This window comes from Prunus mume, linkage group LG1, assembly GCF_029339155.1.
Source record: "Prunus mume cultivar Tortuosa linkage group LG1, ASM2933915v1, whole genome shotgun sequence".
Classification (NCBI taxonomy): Eukaryota; Viridiplantae; Streptophyta; class Magnoliopsida; order Rosales; family Rosaceae; genus Prunus; species Prunus mume.
The window spans coordinates 28,866,829-28,879,636 of NC_142698.1; the positions used below are offsets into that span (position 1 = coordinate 28,866,829).

At 37.0% G+C, this 12,808-nt stretch overlaps 2 protein-coding genes, 1 long non-coding RNA gene and 2 pseudogenes across 3 annotated transcripts; 4 read left to right on the forward strand and 1 right to left on the reverse strand.

The window, feature by feature from the left end:
• The first annotated feature begins 284 nt into the window (after positions 1-284).
• Positions 285-2,803, forward strand: LOC103327416 (uncharacterized). Its single transcript, XM_008229742.2, has 3 exons — positions 285-1,316; positions 1,627-1,742; positions 2,544-2,803. The coding sequence occupies exon 1, from the start codon at positions 395-397 to the stop codon at positions 1,304-1,306; it is 912 nt and encodes a 303-aa protein (XP_008227964.2). The 5' UTR covers positions 285-394; the 3' UTR covers positions 1,307-1,316; positions 1,627-1,742; positions 2,544-2,803.
• A 49-nt stretch (positions 2,804-2,852) lies between these two features.
• On the reverse strand, positions 2,853-4,743 carry LOC103327422 (uncharacterized; annotated as a pseudogene).
• Positions 4,744-5,781: 1,038 nt separating this feature from the next.
• On the forward strand, positions 5,782-9,933 carry CSD2 (copper/zinc superoxide dismutase 2). Its single transcript, XM_008228408.2, has 8 exons — positions 5,782-6,164; positions 6,716-6,777; positions 6,857-6,896; positions 7,040-7,135; positions 7,222-7,253; positions 7,437-7,512; positions 7,827-7,880; positions 9,721-9,933. The coding sequence occupies exons 1-8, from the start codon at positions 5,879-5,881 to the stop codon at positions 9,744-9,746; spliced, it is 672 nt and encodes a 223-aa protein (XP_008226630.2). The 5' UTR covers positions 5,782-5,878; the 3' UTR covers positions 9,747-9,933.
• Positions 9,934-10,042: 109 nt separating this feature from the next.
• Positions 10,043-10,139, forward strand: LOC148921532 (U6 spliceosomal RNA; annotated as a pseudogene).
• LOC148921533 (uncharacterized) lies at positions 10,133-10,650 on the forward strand. The gene is made up of 2 exons (XR_016127215.1): positions 10,133-10,274; positions 10,441-10,650. It is a non-coding gene; the product is annotated as an uncharacterized LOC148921533 (long non-coding RNA).
• The last annotated feature ends 2,158 nt before the right edge of the window (positions 10,651-12,808 follow it).

Consider the following 12,808-nt stretch of genomic DNA (forward strand, 5'->3'; position numbering starts at 1 on the left):
GGAAACCAAAGGTTCCTCACAAAATGGGACAATAAATCTGTAATAGTAATACAATGAAGTGATAAAAATAAAAACTAAAAAAATGCTCTCCAAAACTTTTTTTATTATTTTTTTGAAAACTTTTGAAAGCGACCCATATAGCTAAGTGACAAAATTAGTTAAGAAACAAGGGTTGGATATTGGAAGACAGCTGTCCGTTGGATGAGATTACATCCAACAGCTGGGTAGTGAGGTCAAACACTTGAGACCACTGAGCCTATAATAAATCAGTTCAAGTGACAAGCAAAACTCAGCCTTTCTTTCTCGTTTCCCATCAAAGGTTAAAGCAAAACAGAGAGAGAGAAAGCAGAGAGAGCGAGAGAGAAAAAGAGAGAAAACGACTGTTGGGTTAACAATGGCTAATAATAACCGGCTGTTGGGTTTTAGGTTTCGTCCTACAGATCAAGAACTGCTCAGTTACTTCCTCTACAAGAAAGCGATAACCAAGGATCCATTAATGGCGTCGTATTACAGCAGCATTGTGCATGAGTTCAATTTCCTGGGCGAAACAGAGCCCTGGGTGGTCTGGGATCAGTTCGGAGGGCCTGGCCTGGTCGACGAAGACCTATATTTCTTCTCCGAACTCAAGACTTTAAGCCAAAAGGGTAAGCGCATCAAACGCAAGATTGAGGCCGGAGGCACTTGGAGCGAAGCCTTCTCGAAAAACATTTACGACAAGACGACCGGAAACCCTATCGGGCAAAAAAGGAATTTGCGCTACGAGAACCAAGGGTGCGAGCACCACGGCAAGTGGCTACTAGAAGAATACAGTCTTCTTGATAAAGAGGCGCAGAAGATTGTGCTCTGCCGACTTAAAAAGAACAGCAGGGTTTCGAACAAGAGGAATAATTCAACTCAAGAATTTAAGGAGAAACCCTCAAACAAGAAGGCAAGAAAAGAATTGGCATCGGCAACGGTCAAGATTGATGATGAGCAACCACAGAGATCTTCTAGCCTAAGTAGCGTCGTAAATAATCATGATCAAGAGTTGATATTCGATATTAATTATAATGCGATTTCGAATTATCTTTGTGGTGATGATCAAGATAACATCGATGATCCGTTCGACTATGGTTGTGTTACTGATGAAGAATATGCTATCGACATGGATGCATTGTTGGGAACACCACCATTGTCACAGGAGCTGCCTCAATATGGCCGAAACCCTACGGGTAGAGGCTATGAACTCAAGTCGTTTGGAGAATATATGCAATCAACAATTAGACGACATCACATATTGGTTCAACAATTAGAAAATAAATTTTGAATATCTATCTGTAAGAAATTTTTGACCAATTGTGAATTTCCTTTCTTATATAGTACACCAAAGGCACCATTGTAATTTGTAAATTCCTTTCTTTTATATATATGATATGTTTCTTTGATTTCATATTCTTCTAAGTGCTTGCATATGTTGGTTTGAAGATGAGTTTCTATCATGTTTCACTGAGTGCTTAAGATTTTTATAGAACATTCGCAAGGTGGCATGGAGCATTATGGAAATTTTGTTCGATCTTAAAGAAAATTCCTATTTGAACCTACTAGGTTTTCTGTTATAATCTAATGATCATTTATATGCTTCTCCAGGCCTTGGATGCATTACTTGATGTATCTTCTTCCTCATTGGACAGTCCGGTAGTAGTTCTAGCAAGAGTTTGATTTTTAAAGAACATAGTAGATATCGCATCGATCAGTCTGATACTGTAAGTAGTATATTTTGTGCTCTTCATTTTGTGTCAAGGCATTGTTGTTAAACATAGTAGTATAAATATTAAGTAGTATAAATCTTGTGGTTGTGCTTTTGGTTCTTTTCCGTTCAATAGTATTGTGTCACTTTGTTATTCTGAACATTATTTTTTGATAGTTGATATGCAGAGTTTAACTGCACATGTTTCTGGTGGCGGCACTCATATTTGTTATGGTGTGAGTTTGTAGGTTTGTGCTTCTGGTGGTTTGTGTTATGTTGATATGACTACCTTTAGTTTCTTACTATATTCAGGACCATCTAGATGCTTTCTTGTCCTTGTCTTTTTGCTAACATATTTGTTCTTATCAGTCCCTCACCTGAAGTTACTTTTGTATTTACCCTACTCCTCTGTTCATATCTTGACAAGTAGGGGACTGAGTTTGTGGAGGGTTTAGGTTGGTGGAACTCATGTCAAATATATACATGACCAACATAGCGTTATTTAGATGTGTCTGTGCATCATCTGATTGTGAATTTGCAGCAAACATCCCCCACCCCTTCTCTTGTTCTTTCTTAATTTAGTAGTAGGATGTAGTTGATACGTTTTCCAGAGTGTTGTCTTACTGAAATTGAGATGTTTATGCTGTCTTCTGTAAGAGCCTAGCGAATGGCTTTGCTGTGTGGGCTTATGAAGGATAACGACTGATTTTTGTGAAATATTTTTATACATATGTTGACCTCTAAAATTATTACATATAAAATTTCATAATAGTTGGTTTTGTGCTTTGTCTATATTGATTATGGAATTTTGTGATAGCTGACAGATAGGGCATCTGATTGCACTTCTCATTCATCTCAACGAGCTCCAGGATAATATTTGGTATTCCGGATATACTTACCGTTAAATTATTCCATACAAGAACATACTTCTAATGGTGTTCTTTTGCCTATGGTCTGAGCAGTTGTAAGGAAAGCTTCACTCTTCTTTGAAGTTTCTCAATGCAATATTAACAAAATGTTTCTGTGGAGTCTTATTTATCTGCTCTTGATTAAGGCCGAAAGGCATTTGTATTTAGTCTCATATCTTTTAAAACTAAACCCAATTAAAATTGAATGACATTGTTGCTCTGCATTTGTCTCCAATTACACATAACACATTACCAATATATCCATTACAGAGAAACTCAGTGAGGGAGGAAAGAAGCAAAGAAAACCAAACGAGCATAGGAGAAAAGTAAATGGCAGTCTAATCTCTGTCACATAGTTTACTACAGAATAAAGGATGTATATTTCGCCTGTTCATGAAAAAATTACATCTAAACTTACAGCCAGTTACACTTGTACAATATATCTAATTAATCAGCCATGATTTCCTCCATAAAGGAATTGTAAGTCTGATCCATAAAGGAATTGGACCAGTAGCCGTTTTGGTCTAATGGTTGGCTGACCACATTATGAACATCATCGAGCTCTGCAAAGGTTGACAAAGGCTCTGCATCTTCTGCCAATAGTTCATCGACGTCGATAAATAAATTTGGATCCTCATAATCATCGGCATTCATATTATATTGCCCTATTAATCCTGCTAGTTCATCGCTATTATACTCAAAATTACTCAGATTGCTGGTGGCTGCTTCCGCTGGTCCGTTAATTTGATCAACACAAGGCTCTTCTTGGCTTTCAGCAATCTGAGGCAGTTGCTGCGAGTGTAACAATGGCGGTTCGCGGTCTAGTTCTGCAAAGAGTTCATCAATGTCGAAGCTTTTATAATTGGTGTCGATCATATATTCTTGATCATAAGTGGTACTCTCGTTGATCATCAACTGATTCCTCTCATCATTCATAATCTGCGGCCCCACTGAATTTTCAGTTTTCATCTCCTTTGTAGATTGATCTCTTTTCATCTTCTTGTTTGATTGATCTTGAGACGAGCACTTCCTCTTTTTCCCAGACTTGTCCATATTGCCCTTCCTTCTCAGCCGACAAATCACAACGTCAAAATCATAGCAATTACTACTTGTGCCGTTCTTGGAAGCCTTTCTGAAAAGGCTATATTCATCCAAAAGCCACACCGCGTGGTCCTCCGAAGCATTCCCGTTCTCGTACCGGAATTTCCGTTTTCTCCCTATAACATCAACATTTTGGTAGGTTTCGGTTTCGCTCCAAGTACCGCGGCCAGTCTTGCGTTGGATGCGCAAACCGTTTCTCTGGAGCTCCGAAACGAAGTACAAGTCTTGATCCGTAAGTTGATCTCCTCCGTAATCTCTCCAAATTTCTGAGGGTTCTCGTTTGTTGCCGAAGAGGTTGCACCTTGTGGATAACCTTGTTGTATTGCGGCATCGAGGTCAGAGGCCTTTTCTCCACCACCATCTTGTAGAGAAAGGAGCCGATGATTTCTTGGTCCGTGGGGCGGAACCGGAAGCCGAGCAGCTGTGTCACGCCAGAATTAGCCATGGGAGAGAGAGAGAGAAAAGACCTTCCCCACACAATCTTGTCGAATGACACCGATTTACCGAATTGAATTCCCCGAAAACCTGAAAAGGGTTGTCAAAGAATCGGATTTCCCAGCGCTGGACGTGTTCATATGCACTGCTGATCCGTGCAAAGAACCACACAATCTTGATTTAACTTTTGCCCAAAGGAGGAAGACTGAGTTCTTGTTCAAGTGAAGTGCGCAAGAGTGTATTTTATAAGCTGAGTTACTTGGAAACAAAGAAAGCCGTCGGAGAGAGAGAGAGAGTTTTCCTAATTGAATTTAATTTTGGTCAAACAACTTTAAGCCATATGGGTCGCTTTCAAAAGTTTTCAAAAAAAAATAAAAAAAGTTTTGGAGCGCATATTTTAGTTTTTATTTTTATCACTTTATTATATCACTGGTTTATTGTCAAAATGTACACGGATTCAACTTTTGTTCTTCGTATATACCAACCTGGGAATAGAAATGGCCTCCCCTACCAATAAAGAAACAAAGCTCTAGTGCTCAAAGGGTTTATTTGTTCTTCAAATCTGACAAATGCTAATAGATCTAGTAGGGAGTCAGTGAAGGCACTAGCCCCCACTCTTGTTCTACACCCCAAGTGGTAAGGTGTCAAGTTTTCATGGTATTTTCTGTTAAATCGGGGCAAACTGTTTGATAAAATGCCTCAAAGAAGGCTAAGGTGGGGAAAAGGGGCAAAGAAATGGTTCAGACTTGAGCTGCATTAGGCCAAACTTTACAGGTTGTTGCTAGACCAGAGTTTACAAGTTCTTGCCCCCAGGAATGGATAATTCCTGGATCCACCAGTGATTGTCACTGCAATTGTCTCATGAGTATGGGCTGCTTATTGGGCATATAGCCTACATAAATCCAGTTATTCATTTCATTTGAATATGTAATACAATTATATTCTTTATGGCTAATATAAGTTGATAATTAGGCATTTAGATTAATGGCTGTTCAATTCAGTTATGGTATCCTTTATCAGCAATTTATGTCTTGAATCCTACATAAACCAGTGTACACTTTTAATTGGATATGCAATACAGTGATTTTCTTCCTTTCTAAATTTTTCTTTCAACAGGACCATCTTACAGCATGACAGATATATTTTTGTTATGATACTTTATTATTTTTAAAATAATTTTTATGGTGTGATGGAAACATATTTAACACAAAAAATATGCAGGAGAAAGTGAAACTATTATTATTATTTTTTTAATATCAAACACTTGAATAGAAAAATCATTTCAACATAGTGCTCTTTTAGTCATTATACACAGATAACAAAACTTTCACACAAAAATTTATCATATGCTCAGAAACTGATCATTATAACAACGTCACTTTTAACAACAAGTTTACCAAACACTCAGACTATTTCAATTTTCATCTATCTTAATTGTCAAATCCCTTATTTTTAGCATTTATATAATTTTTTTTAATTTGGAGAACCTATTCAATAATAAGATGTTTCAGCCAAAAATAATCGACGACCACACCAATAGACAAACTAAGAACCAAAGGCCCAGATAAATCCCAACTCGGCCTCAGATTGGACCGCACCAAAGCACCTGAGTGGCACCTCCTCATTGACCACAAAAGCTCACTCTCAAAACATCATCTTCAATTTCATCTCACTATCATCCACCTCCACAAACCAACCCAAACACCCAATGCAAGCAGCCTTGGCAGCCATGGCAGCCCACACTTTGATGCTCTCAACCTACTCATCTCCCACTCTCTTCTCCCAAATTCAAAGCCCTAACTCTCACCCACTTCCTCACTCCTCCTTCCATGGCCTCTCTGTTAAGCTCCCACTCAAATCCCAATTCCAATCCATGTCTCTCGCCGCAGCCCATAAGCCTCTCACTGTGGTTGCCGCCACCAAGAAAGCCGTCGCTGTCCTCAAGGGCAATTCCAGTGTCGAAGGGGTCGTCACCTTAAGCCAAGAAGACGATGGTCTCTTCTTATGCCTACCCTTCATTCCCCTTATATCTTCGATTTTCTAATCGAAATCTGCTTCTTCTTCTTTTCTTCTCTCACTTGGGTTTTTTTTTTTTGTAGTGTTTCCGATTGTTTTATTTTATCCTTAACTTGTTAATTCTGCTTGGTTCCATTCTTACATTCTCTATGTCTGAGGGAATGAAAATGTGGAAAAAATGATGTGTTGGTGGAAGCTTTAGTGGATTAGAACTGAATTTTAGTTCTGCATTATTGGGTAGTGAATAGGTTCTTTATCTTAAATCATTAGTCCAATGCATAGATTTTCTTGTTTCTAAATTTGACTTCTCTTCGTTGACAATTATGAAAATGAGGGTAGTCAACTTTTTCAAAGTTGAGTTTATATTTGATTTAGTTTATTGCTGTTTCAATGCTTCCTTTAATTGTGAGTGAGCGGTCGGAATTCCATGCTCAAAAGCTTAGGTGTGAAGGTAGTCTGAACTCATAATTTCAATGGCATTTCATGGTGCAATGACTGCTCATCACTGATCGTGTTGTACTGTTCCTAGGGCCTACAAATGTGAATGTTCGTATTACTGGACTTACTCCTGGGCCTCATGGGTTCCACTTAGTGAGTGTTTCTGCATTAGCTTCTGTCATCTGTGGATTAGTAAACTTGCAATACCTAAGTGTTTTTCTTTCTTGTGTAGCATGAGTACGGTGACACAACAAATGGATGCATATCCACAGGTATGGCTTGCTTTTGTTTCAAGCTTAAACTGTTAAAGTTATAATATTTCAGTTGATGTAGTTATATTTGTGATTCTTTTTTTTAAGCCATTGTAATGAATTTGTCTTTTCCTTATAACTTTGCAATTAATTCTAAATATTAGGACCACATTTCAATCCAAAAAATTTGACACATGGTGCTCCTGAGGATGAAATCCGTCATGCGGGTGACCTGGGAAACATAGTTGCTAATGCCGATGGTAATTCATTTTTTAAATTCATTTACAAATTTGTTTCAATCTTCCATAGCAGTTAATGTACTAAGAGATATATTGTGGGGATGCAGGGGTGGCAGAGGCAACAATCGTGGATAACCAGGTAATCATTAAACTTGGGTAATGTTCTTCTGTAAGAATGTTTGTAAGCTCAGGGCATGCTTATCTTTATTTTCATACAGGTTTGGTTGTGGTGTCTGACAATTTTTATGTTCACACTTTGTACTGTGTTCCCACCCAAGTAGTATATGATTACTCAGTTTTTGGTTTTGGCTTAAATTTGTAGATTCCATTAACTGGTCCTAATGCTGTAATTGGAAGAGCACTTGTCGTTCATGAGCTTGAGGATGACCTTGGAAAGGGTAAGTATATCTGTGATCTAGCTTGTGGAAGAAACTTGTTAGTACATTTAAAGGATGAGTGGGGCAAACTTTACATGCAATGGTTTATATGGTTGAACTAAACAGTTGGTGGGTAAAGACAAGAAATTCAAACAGAAAAAGTTGTCTCCTCCCTTCCCTTGTTCTTTTTTGGGGTATGGAGTAGAAGCAAGTTTTTAGCATATGACCGACCCCCTATGTGAGTTTAGGATCAGGGAACTTTGTTACTAACTTTGATGCGTCCTTTCAGATTCTTCTTATTTCTTTCCTCAATCACTTTTGGGTTGCATTTGTAGGTGGACACGAGCTTAGTCTAAGCACTGGCAATGCAGGTGGAAGATTGGCATGTGGTAAGCAAGAAAATTCTGATTCACATTTATTTCTCTTTTCTTCAGTCCCTTTTCTGTTTTCCTGTTTGGAAGAAGATTATATGTTGTTTATTGCTCCTTTATGTAACTGTGAATTGGAAGAATATGATAAGTTGATGATGATGAATAATTTTTTTGGGGAAATAGGGTAATTATTTCACTAGACATGGACCATTGTGCATAACAAATGATTCATAACATGATTTTGATTATTTGCTTCAAGTTTATTCCACCTCAATCATTAATTTTATTTATTTATTTGTTGAACTAAATAGGTGCTCGATTTAGCGAAATAAAAGTAATTTGATTACTGTATGTGAAAAAAGAGTAAAAAAAATGCCCATATGCCTTACCTGTGTTAAGGTACTGTAAAATATGAAATTGTGATCAACAAGTTTGTTATGCATAGAAACTTGGGAAACATCTACCGTTTGTCAACATTCTTTGGGGTGAATTTGGGGGAGAATGTTATATTTATGCATGTCTTTATTATAGCATTAGAAACCCTTCCAAGACGATCCGCTAACCATTTTCCATGTTTAATTGGGGTCTTGAGAAACCTCTATATAATAATAATAAAAATCATTGTTTTGCTTTGGCTTGTAAATATTGATAATGAGAATTGACTATTTTGGGTTCTAATGTGAAGATGAACTGGCCTCAGATAAAAATTAGAAAAAGTTATACAGGGTGTATTTTCAGTTGAATATATCCAAAACTCTGTAATCGTCTTAATAATTCACAGCCAACTAATTTAATTAAAAACATAGAAATGATGAGTTCCAGTTCTTACATATGCTGATGAAATCTTTCATGTCCCAATCTATGGGTGGAAATTGTTATTTGCCCCAACATCTGGATGCCTGTTGCAATTTAAAATAATTGAAGGACTTAAGCCAACTCACAAGGTCACCTAAAAAACTGCCACTTCTTTTGTTGGGCACAAGTGAGATGAGTTTGGTCAAACCGTTTGGGTATAGGGTCATCTGAGATACTTGTTGATTAATGGCTAGGTTCTAAAGGGTACATTCATGAGGCCATGGAACATGTTTAATGGGTTTCAGTAACGGTTCATCAATTGCCATTATCCTAGGATTTATGTTTCTCATCATTAGCCTCATTAAGAAGGCTTTGAGAACCATTTGGAGCATCCCTCTCTGGTTTTCACTCTTTCCTATTAGACTGTAGTTCTAGTGAATTAGTGAGTGAACAAAGGTTGAGAGTGAGTATTTTGTGCGTTTCATTCTGGTTATGGTCATGGCAGTCTATTCTTCATTATTTGTTCTATCTCTTGCTGCTCTATATAATAGGCTTTAGTCACAACATTATAGGTAGACGTATAACAGAGATACTTGCATTAGGCATATAGCAGCTGTGTTCAACATAGGAAGAACGGAACTAGTATATGATTTTCTGCTCCTTCTTAGCTAATAGGTAGTCCCATGAATGTCATTTCCCTGCGAAAAATGCTTTCATGCATCCTAGTTAGGATGAGGATGGTTAATTAGGCGATAATTTGTTTTATAGGAGTGAACTGAGTGATAATTGGGAATATAGTTTCTGATCTTTGCTGGATATGCTATGTGTTTAGAAACATCAAAAAGGAAAGTTTACTTTAGTTGTACAGATGCATAGTGCTTCAAGTGCCGATATTAGTTGAACTTTCATTTTGTGAACCCCATCTAATGACATAATCACATCGTATTGTTGAATTTTTTCTTGAAGATGTTCTCCTGCAACACTGCAGCATATATGGAACTTATTGGCCTGTTTCCATGATTTCATTAAATTCTCAATTTTCTTCATTTTTCTTGGCTTGCAGGTGTGGTTGGTTTGACACCAGTGTAATGACAACATCCTTTTCAAATCAGTTTGGTATGAAGATTTGGCTGCAGTGGTTCTAAAGTTTCTCATATAGAGCTAATCTATTGAGGGTGTAATGTAATATTATGGACAAGGTCATTATAACATTTGTGGAATATTTTGATCTCAATAAACTTGAGTTGCTATGGTAACTTGCTTTTGACTTTAGAAAGCAGTAAGCTTGGATTAATGATGTCCTGTATCCCATAAGAATGAGCATGATTCTATAGTGTCTATTGGCCTGAGTGCGTTGTGAGAGTGAAAACTTGTTATTGACTTGAGTTGCTATGCCTACATCCGACAAAACCGGAACGATACATGGAAGATTAACATGGTACGTGCACAAGGATGCCACACACAAATCAAAACCTAATGTTCTACCATCACATAAGAGTGAGCATGATTCTAGTCTTTTTACTGGAGTGAAAACCTGACCGATATGCGCAAAGAGTGATGCAAGAGTAGGAGACTGAGCTTTGTTTTTTCTATTTTGGTACAAGGGAAAGGTGAACGGTGAGGAAGGCTCAGTTTTGTATTTTGTTTTTCGTTTTTTCTATTTTGGACAAGAGAAGAGCCATGAAAGGGCACGAGGCACAGTTTTGTTTTCTGTTTTTTTCTAGGTTTGTTTAAGGGCGTAGGACCAAAGGTGGCTCACAGTTTTTCTTATTTTCTTTTGCAGACCTCAAGTGGCATAGCAAACTTCCAAGCTTGAACCTCGGCTGCCCAAGCAACTTGCTTTATCTTCTTTCAACTTGTTTCAACATTCTAACAATCTGTTTAGCTGCTCTGATCCAATCCACTAGCAAATGGTAAAATTGTACAAAGTGAATCCATCGCCCATTCAGGAACCTTTTAACCTGAAAATCTTTGAGGTAAAACAAATTTAATTTGTCAAAGATTCAATGGAGTCCACTTTGATAATTAATGTCTCTCGGAGCTGTGCCTTAATATGTTCGCAATTTCTCTTTTATCACATTGGCATGATTGGAGAATTTAAATTCAGAACCTTGAATAATGGTAAATGCTTTTAATCAATAGAGCTGCAAGCCCTCACAATGTTAGGATCTTTTTAATTTTGATTCTTTATAGAGAAATTATGAACCCTTTATGGGTAGAAAAAAACTTTTTTGCAACGAGAATAACACTGTTTTGTTATCTCTGACCAATAATGTAATGACCTGTATAAAAATTATCTTGTGTGTCATTGCACTATTTCCAAAAACAGAATGTTATTCCCATTACATAAAAGTCTCTTTCCTTTGCGAGGGACACCTGACACCCTAATAATCTCTCTCAACTCCAGAACTACTTGTAGTTAGTTGATAGTGATTAGTCAACTTTGAATCACGATATCTTTTACATTTGTTGGGGTCCTATAAACTAGGCCTAGTAGGCTTAGCCAATGCTTTTTAGTCAACACGTGGCTGGTATGCGGTGCAGTTCATGCCATCATTCTGGTAAGAGCAGCCAACAAACTACTACACACCTGCATGCATCAGATCTAGCCAACATCTCATGAATAGGCACTGTCGGTTTTAACATTAAATTGAAATTCATTTTAGTTTTTTTGAAGGTATTTCAAGCAACCATATAGCAAATAAGATCAACACAAAAGCAGGTTCGAAGGTCATTTGGCAGTGAGACTCAGTTTTCACTTTATTTGAAGAGGTTTGGAGTTCAAATTTTATAGACGACAATTGTTGAATAAAATAAAATAATCGAGTTAAAAGTATAATATCCACACAACACAATTTATTAAGTATAAGATCCAACTCATTATTAAGGCTCCTTTCCCACCGACCATCTAAAGCGTGGCTAAAAGTGACCAAGTCATGAGGTAGGTACCAAAATACGATTAGTACTCATTATGCCAAAAATTGGCTTTAGCAACACTATATTGGCATCAGTAAAACTGAAAATTAATGCTTTTAAGTATATTAGACATCGCTTTTATGAATTAAGATGCTAAAAGGTAAAAAGACTTCAGCACAAATATTTTGTTTTTATTAGCGATGCCTTGATGCCAATTTAGCATCGGTTCTAACGACTGATGCCTAAAGTGTTTCTTTTCTTTTCATTTTTTTGATAAAGTGGGGGCTTTTTTTTTGGAAGCACTGATGTTGAAAGTATAATCAACGCTCCTGCAAAAAAATTTCATGCTCCCTCTCCTTTTTTCAGACTCCCTCACAACCTTGGCTCCTCTCCCTAGCATTTTTTTCTATCCCTCCCAAACTCGCTTGCCATTTTCAGCTTCTATCTCCTGAAAAAAAAAAAAAAAAAAACCTCACTTTGTTTGGATCTCCTCCATCTAGACACTCGAAGTTTGGCCATAGGCAAGACCGTGGACAAAAGAAGGCATCGGCAAGGTATCGGCAACAACAGAAGGAGTCTGAATCGACAGACCAATGAGAGCAAGACGCATGGACAAAAGAAGGCATCGGCAAGCAACGGTGGATCTAGAATTTTTTTAAGGAAGGGGCAATATTTCAAAGGTTAAGAGCTTAACAAAACAAAAACAACCAAATAACCTGATAATTTAAACGATATTTAAAAGGCTAAAAACACAATATTAATCATATTAACCGATTCACCATATTAATCATTTAATCAAACCACAACAATCTTTATTAATTAATTAAAAACTAAAAATATATACAAATAAATAAATTCAAAAAAATCTATACAAAAACCAAAACAAAAACTCAATCAATTAACCAAAACCTAACAATCCATCTTAATTAATTAAAGCATAAAGAGAAATTACTTTGAAATTTGAGAGAGAAATTAATTTTCCAAACAAACTGTGGAGGGTTGGTCCATTGGTGGATGGCTTATCTGTTCTGATTTAGGAGTTGCCATGGCTTATGCCCACTTCACAACCCTTCTTTTGCCTCTAAAAACAAATGGGTTTCTACCAAATGAATCAAAGAATACAAAGAGGGAGAGAGATCCTTTCATGGTTTCGTTGCTGAATGAAAGTAATGGAATTTATTTGTACTAATTTGAGAGAGTGAGAGATAGTCAATGATAATGAGAAAAGCTAATGG